The following is a 24,636-nucleotide window of genomic DNA, read 5'->3' on the forward strand; positions in this document are numbered from 1 at the left end:
CAAACAAAATGTCACACAACCACAACAAACCAGTGGAAGACAAACCAACAAAATGCCAAAACACAAACCCCAAGCCAGGGATACTGTGCTACACATACAGTTCTCCTAGAAAAGAAAACAAACACAACACCAGCATTAGTACTGGAGCTCCAGAAGTCCTGCTAGTGACAGGATGGGCAGGCGAACCCAGCTACCTGGAAGTACTTGCCTGAATCTCCACAGCAGCACAGTCTGTTGCAGCCCCTGTGCCCAAATGTTGGCCCTCAGGCCCCCAGGTGCTGGACAGTGCTGAGCACAGACACCTCTCATGGAGGCACACCTGGCTTTCTGTGCTCAGAAAACCAGCACAGCAATTTTATTCTGAAACACTTGCCAGTTTCCCATATGTGAATCAACCCTCAGTATTAAGTATTTTTCCACGCTGAAATCCTACCTCTAAAATGCCTTTGCAGCCATCTAACCAGCTCCTCCACCAAAAACAACAACACACTTCAGGTGTTCCAGTCACCTGCTTTTCCCAAAGACATTCTCAAGTAAATCATTATCTTGGGGACTTCAGAGAATTCCTGCAGCCGCTGCATGAATGAAATGTCCTACTGACCTTCAGCCAGACCTACCTGCACATCATTAATCACTTCTGAAATCCCCATCCATTACCAAGTTCCATAACAGGAACAGTGAGAATATGAGATGCACAAATAGTTTCACTGCCAGGTTTCTTCAACTTTAAAACCAGAAGTGTTTGGGTTATTTTAAGCCATAGAGACGCTTGTCAGAAAATTAAAAATAAATTAAAAAAAAAAAAGGCAAGGAGCTACAAACATATATTTTACAACCAGACTTTAATTTTTTTCTGTTATTACTGCAATAAAGTGCACCTACTTCCACATGAAATGTGATAATTGGGCTCTTAATATAGCCAGCATAGTATTGAAAGATAGACCTCAAGTGCAAAATGCTTCTCTGAAGACATCCAAAGCAGTTAAGACCTTCAGTGGGCAACAACCTTTTGCAGGACACAGAAACAACCTTTTCCAATGCATCTAAGTCCTGGCTGAGGGACAGCAAATGAGTTGGCAAAACACAAGGGCAGCAGGTTTGCTATTTCACTGCCAGGACCCTCTTGTAAAGACCCTGTAGTGATGCTCGGGAATCATCTCTGTAAGGATTCTGATGAGCATCAATTTAACCCACATCTAGACTTCAGCTCTTGAGGAATTACTCCTCAGCTACAGAACAGATGGAAGAGAAATCCAGACCAAGCAGGAGTGGGGGAAGAGGGAAAGTGCTGGAACAGGCATTAAGCATGAAAACACAGGACTGGCTGAGCTGAGAATGATTTCAAGACTGTCTCCATCTAGAGTGAGCTGATCAGCTGTGAAACCAAGAATTGTAACATGTGCCATAAGAATAAAATAGGACCTGTGGCCATTTGCTTTTTGTGAAACAGAGCCCATTTTGTCTGGGGACATTTAACTAGAAAGGAGTGTCTGGTTTTATTTTTTCATTGTTCTGTTAAATGAAAGTAAATATCAAAGTGGCTATTTTGTGTGGAAAAACCCTCAGCAGTTTCAGCATGCTTTGAACTGCAGTACAAAAGCTGTTCATCTAAACTCCTCCCCTTTTCTTCAAAATATACAGGCCAGCAATGTCAACTTTACACAGTAAGAAAATATATACACATTAAATACAGTAAACATTCCACATTTTTTACCTTTATACAATATTAGTGAAAAAAATAAAAACATTAATAAAATTACATACAATACATTCGACACAGTAAGCAACTGTTACGAGAGGGAAGGCAGATGAGCTATCAAAGAGCAAAAGATGGCATTGACATAACAGTGTAACACTTGAAAGAAAAAACATTTAGCATGAATTTGCAAATCCAATAGACTTCCTCTAAGATGTGTCCATTCTACAGCAGTTCTTTTATATGTAATACACATAATTAAATGTGAAGGTTTTGTAGTTGGCAGGTTTTTTAAGCCTTATTTTGCATTCTTATTATAGAGAATTCCATACAAGACAGGGTAATCTACAAGAATTAAAACAAAACAGTATTATAAAATACACATGTTGATGTCATTAAAAATCTCTCTTATTATGGGAATCCCCACTGGTGCTTCTACTACTGAACAAATTTTTCTATTTCTACAGACAGAAATTAGCAGAAATTTATTTCTGCTAAATTTTTTCCATTCTACAGACAAACCACAGTGTAAGATTTAAGTGATAGCATTTGTACAGAGAGCACAAAAGGAGATCACACCTTCCTCTGATTATTTCGTAAACAGCTCCTGAAGCTTTGAGCACATATTGTCTGTGCAGCAGGACTTCACACCAAGGAATTCAGTCATCATATGGCTTTCCCAGTCTTTACAAAGGTGAGCCAAATGCTGTTCTCTAATCTCCACTGAGATGATATTTTATTCTCCATTTAAAGAAGGTGCAACTGCTGTATTTTGTATTTTTAAGAGACATTGGATGTTCATACCAATTCTGCTTTGCAGATTACCATGATTCAGCCCACATCTGAACCACTTCCTCGCCTGCTCACAACAGGGGAGGTCTAACACTCCTCCTGAACTTGCATTTCATGTCACAGGGTAGTTCTTTCCCAGCCAACCTAAAGCAATGCTTGCAGGTATGTGCTGGCAAGAAAATAAATACTTACTGTTATCAAATAGGTCTTGTGATTAACAAGGGAAACAAGAAAACTTCCCTCAGCTTTCAATGCAGTAAAACATTTCTAGCCAGTTCTGATAGGGCTGTAGGAACGGCTGGGGTTTTTTCAGTTGATCCACTTCAATTTTTCAGAAGTAGAGCACGTGTAGTAAAAAACAGTGTTAGTCAAATCAGATTCTCATGTGTCTAGAGCTTGTCTAAATCAAGCTCAAGTTCTAACTCAGGTGACTGATTTCTTCTGTTCCAAACAAGGTGGAGCTCCATTCATTCTACATCCTCCTTGATTTCAGTTTCTGCTATTTTCCCTTAACTAGGCAAGATTTCATGAATCTGGCTCCCAGAAGTCATGCAGTTTTCCCTACAGAGTAAAAAACAAATTAGTATACAAGTCAGAAATCCAGTGTCAGAAGAAATTAGTAGAGTAGGCAAGTGCTTAGCTTGGGAGCACCACAATGTGCTGGAAAAAGTCCCTGGAATTTTATTCTGAAACACTTGCCAGTTTCCCATATGTGAATCAACCCCAAACACCTCCAAAATAAAACCAATATTGAAAGAGCTACTTCATTATCATTATCAACTTTCATTAATTGCTAAGCAGATTCTGTAGCCGTGTGTTACATGTGTCACTCCTTGCTCTAGAACATGAAATATCACACACACTACACAGAACTTTTTTTTTTGCACATTGTTGGGAGGAATTAGTAGTCTTTACAAATGATTAATTACACAGTTTTCAACTGGAATCAATACGAGGCATAATGTATAATTTAAACTTGATGTAAATGATACTCTGCATTACTGGAAAGCTAAGCTTTTCCAAGAGAGATAGCTTTATGTTCCAAGACAGGGCTCACACAGGTGGTCTGATCACATTACAACAGAAACCTTACAAGCCAAGGCTGCAAGAAAGAGCTCTGAACTTTGTGTATCAGTAGAAATTATCCACCTATCCTACCAAGGCCAGCTAGGTGTCACAAAGGCAAATATTTCTGAGACTTATCATGGCATTACTTACTACTGAGTACTTTTACAAACATGAAAGGCTTTGCCTAATCGTGGCATGAAATTTGACACATTCAAAGGGGGAGGAGTTGGTGAGAGCCCTTAAGCATATGTGAATAAAGCCCTGGGCTCAAGAAGTCTCAAAGCCACACAGTGCCAGACCACAGCAGGATGTGCCTCACTGCATTCCTGCCCCAATTTCCTTTTGGAAGCATCTGCTAATAGCTGTAATCAGAGACAGGCCCTGTGACTCGACTCAGGACTGGGATTTCAGTGTATTACACACACCTTTACAAAAACAGAGCTTTTAACAATGGAGAGGAGATTCTACTTTTATTGAAGCCAGCAAAGTAAGAATTTTAATTAAAATCCATTCTAATACACCTAAGTGTATTCCACAGCCATGCCATTTATATAGAAAATCTCTTGAAAAGATTTGCCATTTTCAAGTGCTAAAGCCTGAGTTAAATGCACGCTGTAATGAGGGAAGAGAGGTTTCACTACAGTACCTGAGTAAGCCGAGTGGTTTGTATCACATCCTGCCATTTCCCATATATCCTAGCAGCCAAGCCTTTTACCTGCAAATTCACACGGATTAATTTAGCCATTTCTGTTAAAAAAGACAAAATCATACCCTGTGTTCCCCCTCACAGCTTCAAACTCAAAAATAAGCAGACAACCCAACATATGGGGTTTACTGGAAAGGAACAATTTTATCATCAGAAGTATCATCACCTCAACTTCAGATTCCCAGTAACTCATGACTCTGAATTGAAAGTCATGCACTCCACAAACATTAGAGGCACATGACTCCTCAGGCTGAATGTTTGGAATCGCCATGCAAACCTCTGCCCTCCAAACACCACCTCATCCCTGGGAAATGAGGTTTGTCACAAGTCTGATTTTACCCAGAACAGGTGCAACTGCAGCCACGAAAGCCAACAGTGCAGCACTGGCTGCTTCTGGAACAAAGTCCTTGTACAGAAACTGTGCATTTTCATAACCAATCACAGGCAGGTGTTTAATCCAAGCCATTCACACTGAGATTTGCGTCATCTGCTGTGTGAAAACCCAGCACAGCGGCATCCTCAAGAAGTTACTGCAATATTACACAAATGAAGCAATGGAGAAACCAGAGTAAGATTTTCCCTTCTCAGTGCAAAGACAAATAGAAACAGAAGTGAAAGCGACCAGAGATACAGCACTCCGAGGCAAGAGCAATTAACTTGTTAAAAGCATCCATGCTCCACTAATCTGTCTGAGCAAGAAAAAAAGAACATTTTTGAGAGGTAAGGAAGCACACAACTGCAAATGTCTGATTCAAAGCTGAAGAAGCTAAGGCTTTTCAAAGCTGGGGCTGGTGACTTTTTCACTGAGCTGACTCAGTTTGTAGCATGCAAAGCATGAAGGTCACAAAATTAGGACCACCAGACATAAGGCTCTCAGACAAAGCAAACAAGAGGCAGCTGGCCAAGCTTGATGCTACATCACATACAGTTGGCTGAAATCCAAAGCATTTTTAATCAATTCATTCATTTGAAAAATCAAATGGAGACTCGTGCAAGACAGGCAACTTTCTCAGCCCTCTGTACCCTGCCCTGCAGGGAGGCTCTGCTCGTACAACTGGAGTCAGCTACCAGTGACTGCCACGAATAGCAGCTCTGTGGGCCTAAAAGTGGAGATGCCTGGCTAAAGGGATGATCAGTCACATTTCAGAGCTGCTAAGAGTCCCACGGTTAGCAAAAGGAGTATTTTCAGTGAATTAAAGTGGGCATACATTTATTCCTATGCAAAGACATGATGCAGGTAGAAAAAACAGGGAAAAACCCCCAAGCCCATGAAGAACTCCTAGAATATCCAGGGCTGAGATGAGGGAACAACATGCATGACAAACACTAAAAACCACCCCAAAACCAAAACAAAACAGAAAAAATCAAGTCCTACATCTTACCTTAGACCGATAAAACGCTCTTGCATCTTCCCTAATATCACCTTTCACGTGCTTATCTAAGGCACGACAAAGCTTCAGTAAGTGTTGCTAAATAAAGACAGAAGTGCACAGCTATTAAATCCTCCATGTCAAAACTACAGGCTTTTTTCAAATATTATAATCAATTTAAAAATTACATGCTTCAGTTCAAATTTTTCTCAGAAATACACAGTTAAGAAAGGGAAAAGGAAGAAAACAAGAACCCATTGCAAGATCCTCTATCTGTTGCTGGCATGCTCCTGGTAAAGCAGGTCTAGGAGTTTTTAAAAGCAGCTTCAAAGTATAGCAGAGCTATACAACACAAATTCTAAAGTTCCTAGTAACTAATTTGCAAATCCTTTCTGCCCCCAAAATAGCAAACATAGTGCAGTGCCATTCACATCTTTTATCAGCAAAAAAATTCTGAAGTTACAATAGCTGAAAATAACCTTTTCAGTAATGATGACTCAGGTAATTTCTTTGTAGGAATTGGCTGAGCAGGTAAAATATATCCAAGGTTTTATGCGCTGATCTTTTATTTTCTCTAAATTTCTGATTACTTTAATAAAGCAGTTTTGCACTTCAGGATCTCCCGATAATGACTCCCAAGGTCTTTCACATTCTGTTAATTTCTTCATAAAATTCCTGTTTTCAATCTCTCACTGAACAGCTGCCAAGAGACTCCACTCTGCAGAACAGGTGAGACATGCTGAAATTCTATTTATAAACATTTGCTGGTGTCTCAAGGCCACCACAATTTATCCCCTCTAACTGAAAGAGGGGCAGAAATGAAATATCTGAGTTTGATTTTGCACAAGTCTAGCCTGCACAATATTCAGCCACACCTCTCTTGCCACTTGATGGCTAACAGGTCAGTGAATAATAAAATCTTTCTTTGTTAAGAAATTGAGACATTAAAAAAAACAATTGAAAATATTAAGGTCTCCACAAATCTAAGTAATATTCTGAGACACCTAAGCATCCAAACGTAGCCAAACATTACTGGTTTACGTCTCTCAAACAGTTCCTGTGACAGATTTCTTAAAAGCCAAAAGTGATTCTACAGGGCACAAGGTTCACACAGACACCTTGCAGTAAGCAACTCCCAGCAAATGATCACAGAAGTCTGAACAGAAATACTGAAAGGCTAAGCAGACAGAATTACTTAGAAGATGTTCACATCACAGGCAAAAAGGAATTGCCACTACAGGGAAGAGCTACAGCCCTGCTTTCACTTGCTGCACTCCAGCACAGGAAACTGAAACATGCTTGAAAATACTTTACTGGATGTTTTTGAAGTGGTTTTCTCCTAGACTGAAAATTTTCAAACCAACTCCCAAAGCTGATAGAATCATTTGACTTAGAATTTCTGTGTTAAGTTTATCTCCAGATACCTTCTGAGAAAGATTAACACAACAAATGCCTGCCCTTTCACAGCCTTATGTCTGGAGGTAGCTCCATTCACAGAAACACAGAAGAGTTTTCTCTGCACTAAACACACTGGAGTTCTTCTGCATTTACCATTGCCCGGAACAAAAGCTTCCCCCAGTGCTCTTATGCACTGGTGATCTTCCATCACATGATAGCTCGTACCAGAACAGACTAAATGTGCATGATAAACAACATTTCAAAATCTAAAGGTCCAGCCACTCAAGTTACTTACCCTTTGACTAGAATTTACAACATCAAGGAAACTGGCTTCACTGACTAGATGAAGGAGGACATAGATCAGGTAGTATACCTGGAGAGAAATCAAAAGAACTTTAACAGTGAAAGCACCATTATTTTAACTCTTCATACCCAGACACAGACCCATCTCTGCTTTCTGGGATGAATCCTCCAACAGCCAGGCCAATGGACAAGTATATCAATGTATCTGCCTAAATAACCAATCTGAAACAGTACACTCACATACTAGAAACATTTTAAACCAGTATCATACTGGTTTAAATAATCTAAGTAACCCATAAAAATGTGGTTTTACTAACTGAAAATTAAATTCAGCAGTTGACTTTATATTCCCATCATCTACCCCTAGATCAAAACACTTGCTGAGAGATTCAACCACTTAAATAACCAAACCAATATTCAATTTTTGGATGGATGGAATACTAAATCTTTTTAATACTTGTTTGAGAGAAGATATTGATAAAAGATTCACAAATATTTTTCTGAAGACTGAAGGTGAAGCTTTGGCTCAGCACCAAACAGTTTTCTCTGATTACATCAGAAGAGAGGGAAGATTGTCCTCTGATTACAGAAGTAGAGACTCAAGACTTCCCTGTGACTTCAGAAAATCTGACCACTTCCCTGTTCGTAAAACAACCCAATATAGGTTCCTCCACCACATGCTCCTTTCCTTCCTCCATGACTATAACCAGAATTAGTAATATTTTAAAGATGAACAGTAACAAAACAGTGTATCTACAGTTCCACATACAGAACTGTTAAAGAGTAAAAGAAACATTCTCCAAATTGTATAAAATATATAATATAAAATATAAAATATAAAAAATGCATAAAAAACAAAAGCAAAAAAGCACTATTGGCTATATACCTCATATTCTAGTTCTGCATGGACTTCACCATCTTTGTGCTCCTTCTGCCCTTTCCTCATCTCTCTCATCTTCTTCAGTAGATAAGAAGGTTTCATACACACCAGAAAGTGATGCAGAAGAAACATCTACAGATACAAGCATTAACAAATTGGACTGATTAACTAACAACAGAAAATTGGAAACTGAGTGCCCCTACAATATTACTTATCCATTGGAACAAGAATAGAAAAGGGATATTAAAAAGGAAGTTTTCATGCTTTGAGTAATTTTTGACTATTGACAGACATCAGTGTTTGTACACTTTCTCAATAAAAGGTCAAACCTATGAAAACAGTGTCTCCACATGGTTACAAAAGGAAGACTCAAAGAAGTGCAGACCTCGTTCCAATGTCTACAACTAATGTTTAGGCATATAAACAAGCACAGAGCGTGCAGCTTACACACATGTGCAAATGCACTTTTAGCACTAATCTAAACAGAAAATTATTAATTCGTCATTTGGCAGCATTCTTGAAAACAGGCTAACAATATTAAAACATAAAACACAAGCATACAATATTTATGTTTTCTGAACTTTCAAATTCTTCAAAGACAATACATGTAAGCAGTACCTGCTTGTCACTGTCATCAGGTATTTCTACATGCTTTTTATGGAGAAATTTTGCAATTATCACTAGGCTAAGGCGCCTTTTTACTTCCCTGAAAGACAAAAAATTATTTCCCTTAGAATTTTTTAAACCTACAGTTTCCACAAAGTATGTGAGCTGTGCATGTCTCCCTTAGACATTAACTTGCTTGCAACTATTAAACTGGATTTCCTGAATACAGGTGTTGTATAAGCCAGTAAGTAAGCTAGTAAAACAGAAGTACCCTTAACCTCATTGCAGCTCAGCTTCTGCACAAGTAAACAATGCTAGATACTTGTCTCCAAGCCTGAAGGTAATGACCTAACTAATTCTGCTCACTCAGTTACATTATCATTTACTCATTTCAAAGATATAGAACTCAGAATAATGCCTAAAAGCAGACATGAATCACCCAAAGAAAATTTCAAATTTGGTCACTCAGACAAGAATTAGAGTGATGGATGTCAGAACCTGAAGCTAAGCCTTCCTTTGCTACAGTGCACCAATAACCCACAGCCCAGAAACTACCTAAAAGATTTAACAACCCTTTTTCACAGCAGAGGTGATCAGGAAGCTATAAAAGCACACCAAGAATTGCACATACATCTGTAACATATGAGAAAACAAATCCCTTTTTTTTTCAAGTGTCATTTCTCAGGTTTGAGCTGACACAAATGACCCAGCTGTTAGTGATCTATGTATTTCTGACACGACAGCGGCGTTACCGTCCACGCGCGATGCAGCTGGGCACCAGCTGAACAAGCCACAGCAGGTTATGGGGAGTGCTGGAGAGCTCACTCACTGACAGGCACAGCTCAGGCATCTTCAAAAGAACAACAAAACATCCTGAAACTGAAGAAGGGCTGTTTGCTTTACTTGCAAAGGAGCACACGCCTACTCCCTAGAAACACAGGCAGCGTAATTGATAAAAGGGACTGATCTAACAAGAGATGATGTACATTAAATATGTCTGCGCTGCACCAGGAGGTGAGTCTGCTAAATACAATTTAAAGTAGGGTGGTTGAGATCAGAATGTTTTTAACGACATCTTATCAGCGTAGTGTAATAATTTCTTCATTTTTTCAGACTGCCATTTTAAACATACAGCTATTTTAGCACACATAAGATAAACCTTTGTAGAAGAGGACAGGCAACTCAATGTCATGCAACAAAAACCCTCTCAGTATACCCACCCACTTCCTAAATCTCACACAAACACAAAGTTTTGAATTTTTCATATTATTATGTGTACTATTATTGAAAATTCTGTATTACATTTTCAGACAGTACTTTTGTGATATCTCAAAAAAGAAAATATAAAGAAAACTTCAAAACAGAAGTTGCAGTTTCATAAATCCACAAATCTAGTACAATACATTTATGAAGTTACCTTTGTATCCCAGTCTTTTATATTCATCAGAAGCTTGAAAAAAAGGCACTGAAAATCTATCAGAAAAGGTTTTAGCTGTTTCTCCAAGCTTATTTTAAATAGCAATATAAGCAGCAGCCATATTTCTTGGTCAGTATATCCATCATGAATTACTGATGTACAGAAAACTAGAAACTTTAAAAGAAATACAAAGCATTAAAACACGGAATTATTTTAGTTTATTTTGAAGCATTATGAGAACTTAAGTTTTCCACAGTCACATTAAAATGTACCTCAAATGATGTACTGTTTTGGCAACACTTGTCTAATAACATGTCCCCATCTCCCAGTAACACCACCCTTTTATTTTAATATCTGCTGGAGACTCATTTTTTTGAGCAATGGCAATATTGCTCAGACACTACTGGAGCAGGAAAGATCTTTATTTACTACATAGATAATCCTCCTTTAATTGAAGGAAAGGCCAAAAGATTTTCTAAATACTCCAGTAACACTGAAACTGAAATCAGTGGATACTTCTATGTGAGGGAGCCAAGATGTTCTATGAAGTGCCACAGCTGTGAAAGGGAGGCAGAAAAACTCTGCAGTTGTGAGTGAAGCCAATGGAAGTCAAGAAACTGAAGTTTGCAAAATGCTGCAATAAACCCTGTAGAATTGAAGCTGAAGTCTCAGGATAGCATCTACTCAAACACATGCTCAGGACTAGATGGCAAACCCTATCCTCCCTCCCAAAAGAAAATACACACACCAAAAAAAAGAAACCCAACCCACAAAAACCTTGGAGTTTTCTCACCTTAATCACATTAACTAAATTGTTTTCAAGTAGACTGGGGAACACTGGACTGGCAATGGCTACATCTCCTCTTGGTTGCTGTTGACTCACTGTTTCTTGCACCTGATTTCTAATAGAAGAAACACAATCTGAGCAAAAAAGGAACAACTCAAAAGCCCACAAAGGCTTACTGACATCAAACAGAAGGAAAAAAAAATCCTTCATGTATCAAAATGCCTTCAAACCAAAATAATCCTCAGTTCCAGAGCATCTAATACACACATCTAATTAAACTAGCAGCCAATTACATTGCCCAGCTACTTAGCCAGTATTCCTGAAAACCTTCATTAGGAAGATGCAGGACAAAGGACAAGGCTCTGGTTTCCTGAATCCTTACCTAGAAGGCATCATTTAAATTCCATAGTTATTTATTCTTACTAAGACCTGAGCCAAGAATTTCTAGAGTATGGGAAAGGAAATAAAGAAGAAACTTCTGATTCTACATTCTAAGCAAAAAACTTGCTTTCACAGGATGTAGGCAAAAAAAAAAATCAAAAGGAAAACACTTACAAAATATCATGCTCATTGAAGGGGGGTTGAAGGTGTTGCAATGGAAAGAGAGATCTGAATCCAACACCCATATTGACAAAAACAGTTGATATATCAGCTATTGATGGAATCCATGGTTTAAGCTGCTCATCACTGACGGAAGCTACAAATAAAAACATGGAATGGATTAGTTTAAATTTAGTTCTTAGCATTAGGTCCTTTTAAGGGAAATAAGCTTAGCAGTTTGCACTAATTCTACCAGCTTTTATCTCAGAGGAGTCAGTGCATTAAACAGTAAGCTTATTTTCAGAACAAGGAGGGAGGGGAGAAGAAAGTCCAATGCAGTATTTTACACTAGGGAAACATCTTGCCTACATAACAGGTCAATTACTTTCAAGTTCCACCCATTTTCTGTCACAGTTCTCATCACAAACAGCAGAACAAGCAACAAGGCAATATTTTCATCTAAGAGAACACAAATTACTGCCTGTGTAGGCAAAGGTACGAGGGTGTTATCACAGTGAGACTAGAAGAGAAGCTAAGTAAGATTTGAAAACAGGCAAGGTTTCTGGAACAGAAGTGGTAAACAAGGAACTCTCAGCCTTAATTGTTTGAATGCTCATTCATTATCTTGAACTGTTGTTCATTCAGAATCAAGCCTAATGCCAGCAAGGCATAAAATAAAGGAGGCTACAGTCCCTCTGATATCAGCTCTGATTTCAAACAAGAATCAAAATACCGGGTACAATTTGGACAAGCCTGAGCAAATACTTCAAGAGAACCACATTACTTTAACAATGTCAACTGGTAGTCTTAAATGAATGTCACTTTTGATGGATCTGAATGAAGACATGGGGAACATACAAAGGGACTTGTAGTGGAGAAATATTTGAGTACAGACAAAGGAAGAAGACAAAACACAGAAGACGTTAGCAGCACTGTGGGCTGAAGCAGATCCTTCAAAGTGTTTCTGTGCAGGTGTATGATTCACTTCATCTTTGTCATTTATCTGGAAAATAAATCATGAAGTGCTACATACTGGGAATGACAATGTGAAAAACATCTTGTAATCCTTAAGCTATAAATGTCTGCATCATCCAAAGTAAAAGATGGAAAGGAGGGCAAACTTTTGAGGAGACTGAGCTTCTCTTCAGGTCAATTCTATTTGTGAAATACCAGGAGTGAGTTTAAAAGGTTCTGTACTGGATGCACTACTTTGGAGGCATGTGCCAGGACCACATACTGTGATACAGGTTGCACACACTCAGTGAAGGTCAGCCCCCAGCATTTCTGCATCACATTAGTAAAAACAGAGCTTAAATTCAAGCCAAAAATCACCCAACAGAACTAGTGCCTTTTATTTCCTCACTAACACTTTTCTAAACTGAAGAGAGGAGAAGTGCTTTCACTCAGGTGGTCAGTTTTCCATCCTTCAAATGCTTACAGTTTTTTAGTGATAATTCCATCAATCTGTCTAAGATCTTGGTGGAAACACAATGGTCAGGATGAATAGACATCATCTGTGAACAGAGAAGAAGCTATGCATCAAAATCCAAGTTGCATGATGGCATCAGTTTTCTTTTAATTAGGAAAAAACCCACATCAAACCAGAACAAAAACAACACCAAACTTCCCAGCAGAGTAAAATGAGAAACAGATTAAAAAATGAACAAACAAAAAAACCTAACCCCAAAGCCTCTAAAGCAAGATACACCAATGAGAACACAATACTGTGAACACTGATTATTTCAAGCAGTGCAAAGATGATATGAATACTGTAAAATTAATTATTTACAGTATCAGAATGCTGTAACCCCATGTTGGTTTATAAACAAGTTCTGAGGCTTAAGAGAATAGAAAGTATCACATACCCCTTTGGAGCCCATTTGTATCTGTGATCAAATTGAGCTCCCTGAGCAGGAGTGAAGGCAACAGAGTTAACTACACCCTTTTCCAGTCACACACAAGTTGGACATATGCAATACTAACCCCAAACAATGAATTCTCAGTTTTTCACATAACTCTTAACTACAAAAACATGACTATGAAGTACAGTTCAGATTTCTTGGAGCATTTCACTGGCCCAACAAAAACTTATTTTTCTCCCCCAGGTGCTGGACAGTTTCCTGCTCTGTAAGTGATCTCAGTTGGCTCACACTTCTTCCTTATTAGTGGAACACCAGAGCTCACAGAAAGAAGGAAAGCAATTTTTTAACTGGCTGGAGAGAAGGACACGGAAAAGCAAAATATTTTGCTTTTAGCAAATGTAGAAAGCCAGTCAACAGCCTGAAGCTGCAATTTCCCAGGTGGTCCAGATTTTTTTTTTGTTTCAGGTGAAGTTAGAATGTGGCAATTAATAATTAAGGGAGGCAGTTTTGTGAGTAACAGCACTGTGTAAATCCCTGGTGATTCAGACACTGACACAGATATCTTGAAAGGAGAGAGTCACCACACTTGCTTTGAGAATGACTCCAGGCTTCTTCCTGAGCCATAAAGTACCTTTTCCAAATGAAAATTATCTGATAATGCTGGTATCACTGATGATTTAGAAGATTATATATGTAGAAAATGGTACTTTTGCACTTTTACACACTGCACCATGTATTGTTTTTCTAAGAGTGAAAGGAAATAAGATTAGCATTTGCTCATGATTCAGCCCACAGCACCTCTCCTCACCTACTGTGTCCTTTCTCAATGCAGTAGCATATATGAACATGGACATGCAGCTTTGCATTCACTCAGAGTGTGGAGAAAAGGCTCTCAATTGTTTTACCCCTAGTGACAATCAAAGTACTTCAGATGGGAGAACAAATCAGAACCCATGAGAAAAAATAAAATCTGATTTAAAAGTTTTTAATGAACAGATTCACAAAATCCTTCAACTGGCTTCCAGGAAAAATATTACACATGCGCAGAGTTATGCTAACTGCATCAATAGCACAGACTTACCTGGAACAGCCACTTCAGAATTGGTATGGGACAAGATGTATCATGGTAAGCAGAACTTAGAATGCCATTGACAACTAAAAAAAGCTGCTGTGTTACACTAGAACTGTAAGAGAAAAATGGGGGCAAGGAAAGAGGATAAAAATTGATTAGTGGTTGCATCGTCACTTTCACAAAAACATAAGAACTTCCTCACCCCTCAGATCATCATCAACAGCAAGAAAAATCTGAATATGCAAACCAGATGTTATTCTTATGCTATTACTTATACAAAATGCCATAGTAATCAAGCCTTGATTTTTAATAGCAATCAACTTTACAAATGTCATTTAGAACAACTATCTTTCTCTCTATAAAGCTGTACTATACAGTCTGGAAACATCTGCATTATTAGGGAATAATAGTTTCAAACAAACATTGATTTACACTATTGTACTATGAACCATTACGGCTGACTACACAGACAGCCTGCTATGCTCAATGAGGCTATTAAATAAAATTTTTAACTGTCCAATGACCTTTACCAACACTTTCAGAATAAGAGAGAAAAAAAATTGTTTTCAAAATTTTTTAAATTCCCTTAAAAAAAAAAGGCATCTGGAGGGCAAACTAATGCAATTAAAATCCTACAGCCTAATCTCACTGTGTAAAGTTGTGGGGTACAAACAGTAGCTGTTGGGATAACAAAGTGTGGCATTGCTATTACTGAATTATTGGAGCTTTCGGCACCAGGATGAGTTCAGTTGGTCAGAGCAGGGTGCTGGTAACACCAACTTCATGGGTTCAAAACCCACATGGACCACTCCCTTAAGAGTTGGACGTGATGATCCTTGTGGGTCCCTTCCAACTCAGGATATTCTATCATTCTTCTTTAGAAAGTTAGAGATGTCATAAGCAGCTGAATTAAAGATATCCAGTTTCCCACACACCCTTCTTTAGTCTCCTCTATTCTATCAACTAAATGAGGTAACTCTGTCGAGAGATCTGTGTCCTAACTCCTACATATACCCTCTACCTGCCTGACTGGTAAGACCTCCATGTGCCAACCGGGCAGCCAGTCCGTGCCAGCTGTGCCAACTGGGTTGAATGCATAAGCAATTAAAACATAACTGCCTTCTGCAAGGGATGATCAGTTTAATCCTCATTCCTCTAGTCACTGATTTACAAGATGCTTTTGAAGCTCATACCCTTGTGATCTCCAAAACATTAATAGAAAGGCCTGAAGCCAAAGGAGTGTATCACAAACACCACTTCCTCAAGAGATGAAAAGTCACTCTCCACCTCTTCACACCCACAACCACACATACACAAGTACATAAAATACTTTAAGAGTAACTGAATTCTCTCAGTTCCTCCGATGCATGTTTGGAATAAAATACCAAACGAAATAACCAGAAATGTTCAGGATTTACACTTGTGGCATTAAGTATTTGTCCATCTATTTGTAGTGTGACAGCCTCATAAATATAGAGCAGAAATGCCTGTGGGTTACAGAGCAGTTGTTTATGTACACACAGACACGCTGGTGGCTCAGTGACTGAATCGAACAGATGTCAGAGATCCTGACCCTCTGCAATCCTCATCAGATGAAGCCCCAAGTGCCAGGCCCATCCAGGATGGAAGCACCAAAAGTCTTTCAGCAGACATAATGTAACACTAGAAGCTCACAAACAGGTAACCACAAAGGTCTTTCAGTCTGCACATGGTTAAGCTTGCGCTCATTACGACATTTCACTTCTGCTTTTGTCTCCCACAAACTGGTAAGGCTATCAACGACAGCCCAGCGTGGTAGAAATAGGGAAGAGGCCAGAACAGCTGTTTTCCCTCAAGTCTCATTTAAGAGGTTTTTCAAGAATTCCAGAGGAGGAAAGAAGGAAACTCCAATTTACTGTTCTGTTAAGCTAACCCAGAAAGGAAAATTCCAAGGAAAGAGAACCAGTCTTGCCTATTTAGTAAGACAGAGCTCATTTGCATGCAGAGATTAAACAGTACCTTAAAACTGCTAAAAATAACAAGAACATTGTACAAGTAAACACAGAAAAGTGAAAAGCTTATTCTTACTTCACAAGCAGATATTCTATACGATTTTGAGGGACAAAGTGAAAATTCCTCAAGTCAAGGTTATGTTGAGTGAAGATTTTCCCAGCAGCTGATAAATCAAATAAATCTTCTCCAGGGTGTTTGTCAGGTATGACATAAGTTGCTACTGAAAATCTCTTTATAAACGCCCTGTAAAATTCAAAATTGCTTTTATCAATTCAAACACTGAGAAGCTATCTGCTGCTTGAGAAAGTTATTTGCAGGTCATGAACACATCACTCTTATGTGAAAGCTGAATTGTTAAATACAGTTGCACCCAAGGAAATCCACCCAACCCCAGAAGATTTTAATATGGTTATCATGAAACATATTAACAATTGTTGGAAACAGAGAGGTTAGGGGAAAAAAAAAGCTAGAAAAGCAGAGATCAAGATTTCATTGGTTTTGGAGTTGTAAGGACCTGTGTTCTTCCAAGAGATCATCTCCACTGGCATTGTCCACTTTTTCTCCATCTGAAGCATTGTCCTCTCTTTCTATGTCTTCCTGTAACTGTTTCACTATTTCCTCTAACCTGAAATAGCAGCAGCAGAGCATATCATCACCATTGAATAGTTACAGCACAATCAACAAACCCCAAGCTCTGAATGTGAACCCTGGAGCCAGGAGCCATTTACACACAGCAAAACCATGTGAGACATTGCATCTGTGTAAAACCCAAGCACCTTACTATTCCAAGATACAAAGTGATTGTTTCCTAAAACCTAATGAACTTCCAACAGCACAATCAATCACTGGCTTGTCAGATACAAATACTCAGCCAACCTCTGATAAAGTTTTTGTAATTACACAAAACTTTCAATCTTGTGGCTGAGTGTTTACTTTTTTCTAAGCACCAAACAAGTATTGTATTTGTTAAACACTATTAGTTCCAGGAGTCAGTCAGCCCATAGTCACCAGGGTCAAATTCTTTAATCAAAACAGTTAATCACATAAGCAACTAAACACATATACTCATCACCACCACTTGCCATTGACACACAAACCACATTTCACTTCCTACCCAAAAGATCTCTTGTAAGAATACTCATTAGTTCTGTTCACTGACCTGTGTAACTACTCAGACACCCATAGCCTGCAAAATTTGGCAACCAATACTGAGCTGAAAATGCCTTTGAAAAAACTAGTACAGTCACAGTCTACGTAAATATTTCTATCTCATGCCTGATCAGCAGCTGCTAGCTGGCTCAGTGACCTAAAACAAAGGCATCAGTAAATTTAGCCTGGCTCTTCAGGGGTAAACAGATGTATCACAAATCATTCCTTGTTGCTTGGAAGGAGCCTGTCATTCAGCTTTTACCATTTAAGCAACACTTGTAGGTCCTGTCAGTTGAGTTCTATGTTGGTGGCATCAGCAGGCAAAGCTTAGCTTGCTGCTAATCAAACTCCATCAGTTCTGGGGAGACAAGGCAAATCCAGGCTTTTACAATACCATCCCACATTTTTCAAACCAGCTTTAAGAAACAAACCTTCTGGATTCTTCTTTCTCCTTCAAGAGATGATCTAAGCTGTTCACATAGGACACCTTGCTTATAGTAGGAGTCTTAGAAAGCTGTAAACAAAATAGCAAGACATTTAAAAAATACCATAAGCCATCAGTTCATTATTAGAAAATCAAAATATAAACCTCTTCCAATTTTAATGATATTTTACCTGCAGATATAAACCTAAAGGAGACCCTGCAAAACAGGATGATTATCAATTTAGGTTTCTCAGTCCCTCGACGATTTCACATTTCAAATCTCTCTCAATGACTAATTTAGAAATAACTGCTTCACAGTGGATCTGAACAGTGAAGCAAGTCTCTGCATGTCTGGGGCTGACCTTCAGCTAGCCTTCACAAAGATCACTACCATCAGAAACCTTTTACCTCACAACTCTCCTATTATTATCATCCACGGAGGCCCTGGGAATACCCATTCTTGTGCATGAGACAAGTACCTCCAAAAATTACTCAGTTCTTTTACTTTCAGAGTTCCTAGAGGGCAAAATTCCAGTCTTTGCTAAATAACCTCTAAATAAATCAAATAAAACAAAACTTCCAATCAAAATCCCAATATAAAACCAAATTAAGGCACTAATAAACAGAACAACACACAAAAAGTTTTAACAAATTTTGCTAGTGGCTTGTTTTTCAGTAGCCAGTCTTTTATTCAGCTTGTAACAGATAACAGATTTGAAAACTTTTATGGCCATGATTCTATTCTTTGGACAAGCACAGCTCTTTTGACACCATCCTGATATACACTCATCTCTTAAATGTAACAAGCAACACGTCTTTGAGCGGGAAATCTGCAAGATTCCTCATTTTATATTTGGTCAATATCTGCCAAGTAACTGTTGAACAAACAGGGAATCAAAACCTTATTCCAATGTACACACACATCCTTTCTTACAAGAGAAGAATGTGCATTTATGCAAAAATCATGGTCATGGAAATGTTGGGACTGTTGTTAACTGTTTTGTCTTACTTGGCCAATAACTATATCAGGAACAGGGCCAGACAAATGTTGTGGTCACACACATGTCCCACAAGCATCTACTGCATGTGTTTATCAAGCTTAACCATTAATCAGGTAGTCATGTTGGCTGAGATTGTGAAATACATATGAAACCACACAAGTGTGATCCACAACCCTCTTGATTACAGAATCATAAGAACAGATTAAATAATTATGGCTGCTCGACATCTGCCCATGGAGACAGTAACTCAGTCAACAAATAAACCCTATCAGAGGCTGAAAAGCATGAGGAGAGGGGAAGGCAGAAGAGAGAATTTATACAGGTATTCTGCTGTTTGTTTTCCACTCTAGAAACTAGTGATGGGCTGACCCCAGCCAGCAGCTAAGCACCACACAGCTTGGTCATTTCCCCAGCCAGTGGTGCAGGGCAATGAAAAGAAAAACAAGAAAAGCAAGGACAAGAGAATTCACGGGTTAAGATAGCAACAGTTTAGTAAGGGAAAAGGCATAAGCAAGAAAAGAAAAAGCTATTCAAAGGCAGTCACTCAGCACCTCTGACAAGCAGAAGGATGCCCAACTACACTCTGAGCAGTAGCTACATGCCAGACCAAATCCCCTCACTTGGTTTTTTGATTGCTGAGCATGACATTATGTGACATGGAATATATCCCTTTGGTCATCCAGGGTCTGTTTTCCAGGCTCTGTTCCCTCCCAGCTTTTTGTCGGCTCTATGGGGGCAGCATGGGAAGAAGACAAAGCCTTGATGTTGTGCAAGTAGTGCTCCACAAAAGGGAGAAGATGGATCTGTTATCAACACTGGTTTTGTCTCAAACACACAGCACCATACAGCTGTTATAAAGAAAATTAATTCCACCCCAGCCAGGCTCAGTACAAAATCTTTGTTTAAATACAACCACTTCCAACCTGTACCAGCTGTCAGGAATGCCACACTAAGACCCACTGCAGGACCCTCCCCATTAAAACATCATTTTACAATAAAACTGCAAAATCACTATGTACTTGACAAGCTCTTATTGAACAAATGAGCTAATTTTAAAAACATCAATTCATCACCATAATATCCTGTACACAGGGATTCAAAGATGTCATCTATCCCTTGTGATCAGAATTCATTCAGGTTTTTGAAATCCTAAAGTACTTCCAATTTCCATGAAATACAACCTCAAAGAAAACACCACACTTACTCATACTCAGATCTCTGACAATCACAGACTGTGGCAAGGATGTATGACTGGAGTCTAACACACAGATCTCTAAATGTCTACATCATTAGTAGTAAACTCCAGTTAACTTCAGCTCATCAAAATCTTACCTGACTAGGAAAACAAAAACATTAGACTGCACACATTTTCTAAACATAGCCCCATAACTTTGGGGGGGAAAAAGCAAAAACAGAACTCCTAAAAACAACCAGAAGGGATAGAGCTAAATCAATGTGGCTGCACAAACCATCTTTCAGCCATTCCAGGACAAACACAGTAACAAGCACATCCCTGCCTCAACTACACTGTAACTGTAGAGCAGCACAGGACCCTTAAGCCAAGTAAGCAGTTTTGCAGGCAAATAATTCTGAATTATCATGCATTATGAATAAGGGAGAAAATCATATAAAAACACAACATAAAGCTGATTATCTGCTGTCTCATTATACTTTGCTAGAGCTTTAATGGGCATAATGAGAATCAGCAAGAGGTGGCTGAGTGTTGGTACATTTTTGACTAAAATTAATATAAAGTAAGTATTACCAATCAGCCACATACATCCTGACTCACTAGGTACTAAAAGACTACTGGACATCTTAGCTGCTCAGGCAGCTTGTCATTTGTTTATAAAACTGAGCTAAACAGCAGAAATTAGTTCTGTGTCACACCTGAACAAGCTGCTGTCTGTATGGGCCAGATGGAACAGGTGAGGTTGGAGGCAATTTTATTTTTGAGTATGAGATGTCTCCATTCACCTGGGCCTTTGTCTGTGTTTTGGTGGTATATACCTACTATATAAAACTTCATTCTCCTAAAATTTGAAATACGGGGTAATAACTTAGCACCCACTTGGCCCTGCACTGTGCTAAAATCTGTATTATTTTTCTTGCAAATAACATCTGTAAAAGAATACTTGAAAGAATGTGTTTTTCTGGTTTTTAGCCAACTTACATGAAGCTTCAGTAATGGAGCTATAGTGTCCTGAGAAACACTGTTAAAGGAGTCTTCCAGGGCTCTTGCCTGTGGTTTGAGACTTGAATTAAGCATTTTTTGCAGTGGCATTAATGCTTCTTCTTCTTCATCATCATCATCTAGAAGGGATTCCAAAACGTCATCTTCGCTCTCAGAGCTGCTTTGCCATTTTCTGCTCAGCTTGGACTTGTGTGCAAAGTTCCTTTTAACTTCCAGTTCTCCTGAGGGTTGTAAAGACTCGTGGCTGCTGTGCACTAAAGACTCTTCCAAAGGCAATGAAGGGGGAACAGTTTTGCCAGTCTCTGGGGACGGTCCAAGTTTGCCAGAGATTTCCATTCCACAGGAATCAGGACTATTTTCAGAAATCTCCTGGACTGCATTTGAAAAACTGTTGCTGGGTTGAATACTGTATCCTTTATTCTGTTCATGTCTTTCTGATCTTTTATCTTGCTCTTTCCCAACATCCAATACCTGAGATAAGCCAGCAACCTGCAGAGGGGATTTCATGCCTTTTGTTTGTGTTAAGTGGTGGGGAGAAGGCAACACAGTACTTTTTTCCTGAGAAAAGGGAAGCGATGAGTTAGCCAGCTGCAGTTGATTCTCTTTGGTATCCACAACAGAAATGTGGTTATTTTTAGCAGGACTGTGTGCAGAATATGAGGATGACAAACCTACAGTGGAGTAATTATTTTTCTCCTTTTCATTGCTCGAGTTGAGGAATTCCTCTGGAAGAGTCAAATCGTGTCTAGACAGGGCAGCAGGCTCCTTGAGTTGCAGAACATCATCATGAGGAGACTTTAAAACGATATTTTTTACAAAGTCACATCTCCAGTTTTTGCATTTTGGCGATCTACTAAAAGCAGGGTCGTTCACTTCAGATTGATCTGAACTATCTACATCCACACTCAGGGCTGAGTGTTTTCTCTTCCCAGGAGAGTCTCTTGGTTTGGATAACCCAAAGGACACCTTAAGGAAGTGTGAAGGAACAGCTGGGCTCTTTGGTGCACCAGAGGCCATCTCAGATGATGTTCTAAACACATGTGGAGATGATGCCTCATGTTCTAAAACCTGTGTTAGCCTTGGTTGAGACGGGTCATCTATGAAGTCTTGGAGGAAAAGATGAAACAACATTATCATGTTTAAAAAAATCAAAATAGTAACAAAAATTGTTTTAAAAAAACAAACATGTAACAGCTTTCCATTTTAAAAACTAACTTCTGTTTTTAATTTAACCAGGACTAGAGCAGCAAAGAGTCTATTGAGTTTCCACAGCCAGAGACCCCCTTTTTTTTTTCCTTTTTAAAGTTTATCTTCCTACTGACCTACCTCAAGCTTTTTAGATTCCATTCTACCACCCATAGAACAAAATTATGTGACTAAAAAGGTCAAAAATGAAAAAAGAAAAAAAAACAGCTCAACTTTAGTGGTTGGTTCGACAAGAATATTCTTTCTGGATTAAGCTAAAAGGCACAATTTATTAACCACCACAGAAAATGTGGATTATCCAAAACACAAGAAAAACCATTAAAAAATTGGGATCAAGGTTTTAAACAATGAAATATCACAAATTCTAATTAATGTGTTTTACACTAAAATTCTAAATTACTTTTAAAACTCTTCAAACTTGCCATATATTAGAAATAATATTGACTATTCAGTAGCAATTATTGTTTTAGTAAAAGAAAATAGGAAACATAATATCAAGGGGAAAAAAAGCCATTAAAAATAGACATGAAGTGATGAATTTGATTAATTTATTATATATTAACATCAATGCTCATACCTGAGTCAATCTCCCTTGAACCAAAAGGCATTATTTTTCTTACAGGACATCCATTTCCCTAAAAATAAAGACAGAGGGAGAAAAAAAAAAGTTAACTGTATACTTTTAAAAACCAATGTTGAACCTAGCACAGACTTAGTTCCACACATCCCCAGAAATATGTTAATGGACCTAATTTCAAGACAAATTTTATATACAGCTGCAAAGATCTCTCCAGAACCCAAATTATATTTTTTTTTCCTTCAGATTAAAAGTGGCCTGTAATTAAATACGACATTTGTAATAGGACCACTCCCATCTCTATCTAAATACTGTGGCTTAAATGCATAAATCTGAACTGCTCTTAACTGCAACTTCTAAATAGCAGAAATTTGCCAGTCTGCTCCCAAAGCTACATAAGAAAACACAAGATAAGGCATTTAAGATAAAGGCATCTTTTTCTACAAAATACAATTTCAAGTTACAATTTCTATTGCATTTCCATGCTTCCATCTAGCCCAGAATATCTCCCTTGCTTTTAAAACAAGGATTTTTCACTGATTGTAAAATGATTAAGAACCACCTCACCCAAGTATGACCTAAAACTTACAAAGGAATAGCAAAAGAACATAAACTCATGTTACATTTGAAAAAGGCAGCACCAAGAATCTGATCTTACCGTGCAAAATTTAAAAAAAAAATCTAAAAACTAAAAAATTCATGTGCACAATGGGTCAGTGATTTCCACCCTTAATAACTCTTTTAAAAACACCTGATACCAAACATTTTTTCCTTAGAATGGTTTTACAGGATATGGCTTAGATTGTTTCAATTTCTGCTTCTCCCATTCCATTTCTCTGCAGAGAGCTTCCAGTGACAACCTAAATGCAGAGCCAGTAGGAGAGCAAGGCAGTGGGGAAATGTGGCTTGAGCACAGAGATGTGGTGCTCACAGTGCCATTTTTCCAGCCCAGCTTTTCAAATATCAGCTCCTGCAGGTGAAATCCATTTGTCAGAGTCTGAGCTGGAGTCGGTGAGATTCATGCAGTCATTCTTCTCGGCCCAACTACTTCCATAAGACAATGATGCTCGCCTTACACCCAGACACTTCTCATTTCTTCCCTGTTCTGGTTAGGCAGCCTTTTCCTTTTTGGTCAAGGAATACACCTGAGACCCTGCAGTAATGAGGAGTTTCTGAATCACAACTTTTAGCTGCAATGAACCCAGAGCCCTGCACACTCTGCCGTTCTCTGACGCGTTTGTTCTTTTCCTCAATTCTTTTCCAAAAGACACCTACCACAGGACTCATTTGGTGCTTGGTCTGGCATCTTTTTCTGCTGACCTTCTTTGGAGAAGGTGAATTCCTTTCAAAACCTCCAGTGCGTAAGACTGACAGTCCCATTCCTTCATCTTTTACATTTCCTTTGTCTGGTGAGGACAGCACAGTTCTGTCTTTATGGACATGGTCCATAAAGGAGAGAAAAGACCAATTAGTCACAAAAACTATATTGGAAAAAAAACCCAAGAACAAAACAACAAATCTTATTAGAGTGTATTACTTGATATTTTCTCTCTCTCACACATGTAATCCAAAATTAATTAACTTAATCATCCAGTT

At 38.6% G+C, this 24,636-nt stretch overlaps 1 protein-coding gene across 1 annotated transcript in view; it reads right to left on the bottom strand.

Annotated features, from left to right (window-relative positions):
* Nucleotides 1-823: 823 nt before the first annotated feature.
* SLF2 (SMC5-SMC6 complex localization factor 2) overlaps nucleotides 824-24,636 on the bottom strand; it is a 29,498-nt gene continuing 5,685 nt past the window's right edge. The window contains exons 3-20 of the mRNA XM_038140390.1: nucleotides 24,316-24,470; nucleotides 23,041-23,098; nucleotides 21,237-22,363; nucleotides 18,070-18,152; nucleotides 17,004-17,114; nucleotides 16,565-16,732; nucleotides 14,507-14,609; nucleotides 13,002-13,077; nucleotides 11,579-11,720; nucleotides 11,030-11,138; nucleotides 10,237-10,410; nucleotides 9,572-9,669; nucleotides 8,832-8,919; nucleotides 8,220-8,345; nucleotides 7,326-7,403; nucleotides 5,645-5,731; nucleotides 4,203-4,271; nucleotides 824-3,049 (exon numbers count right to left, since the gene is read on the bottom strand). Of these exons, the coding sequence (XP_037996318.1) occupies nucleotides 3,014-3,049; nucleotides 4,203-4,271; nucleotides 5,645-5,731; nucleotides 7,326-7,403; nucleotides 8,220-8,345; nucleotides 8,832-8,919; nucleotides 9,572-9,669; nucleotides 10,237-10,410; nucleotides 11,030-11,138; nucleotides 11,579-11,720; nucleotides 13,002-13,077; nucleotides 14,507-14,609; nucleotides 16,565-16,732; nucleotides 17,004-17,114; nucleotides 18,070-18,152; nucleotides 21,237-22,363; nucleotides 23,041-23,098; nucleotides 24,316-24,470 (2,888 nt within the window). The 3' untranslated portion in view covers nucleotides 824-3,013. The remainder of the gene's footprint in view (nucleotides 3,050-4,202; nucleotides 4,272-5,644; nucleotides 5,732-7,325; nucleotides 7,404-8,219; nucleotides 8,346-8,831; nucleotides 8,920-9,571; nucleotides 9,670-10,236; nucleotides 10,411-11,029; nucleotides 11,139-11,578; nucleotides 11,721-13,001; nucleotides 13,078-14,506; nucleotides 14,610-16,564; nucleotides 16,733-17,003; nucleotides 17,115-18,069; nucleotides 18,153-21,236; nucleotides 22,364-23,040; nucleotides 23,099-24,315; nucleotides 24,471-24,636) is intronic.

The sequence above is a fragment of the Motacilla alba genome, chromosome 6 (assembly GCF_015832195.1).
Source record: "Motacilla alba alba isolate MOTALB_02 chromosome 6, Motacilla_alba_V1.0_pri, whole genome shotgun sequence".
Lineage (NCBI taxonomy): Eukaryota > Metazoa > Chordata > Aves > Passeriformes > Motacillidae > Motacilla > Motacilla alba.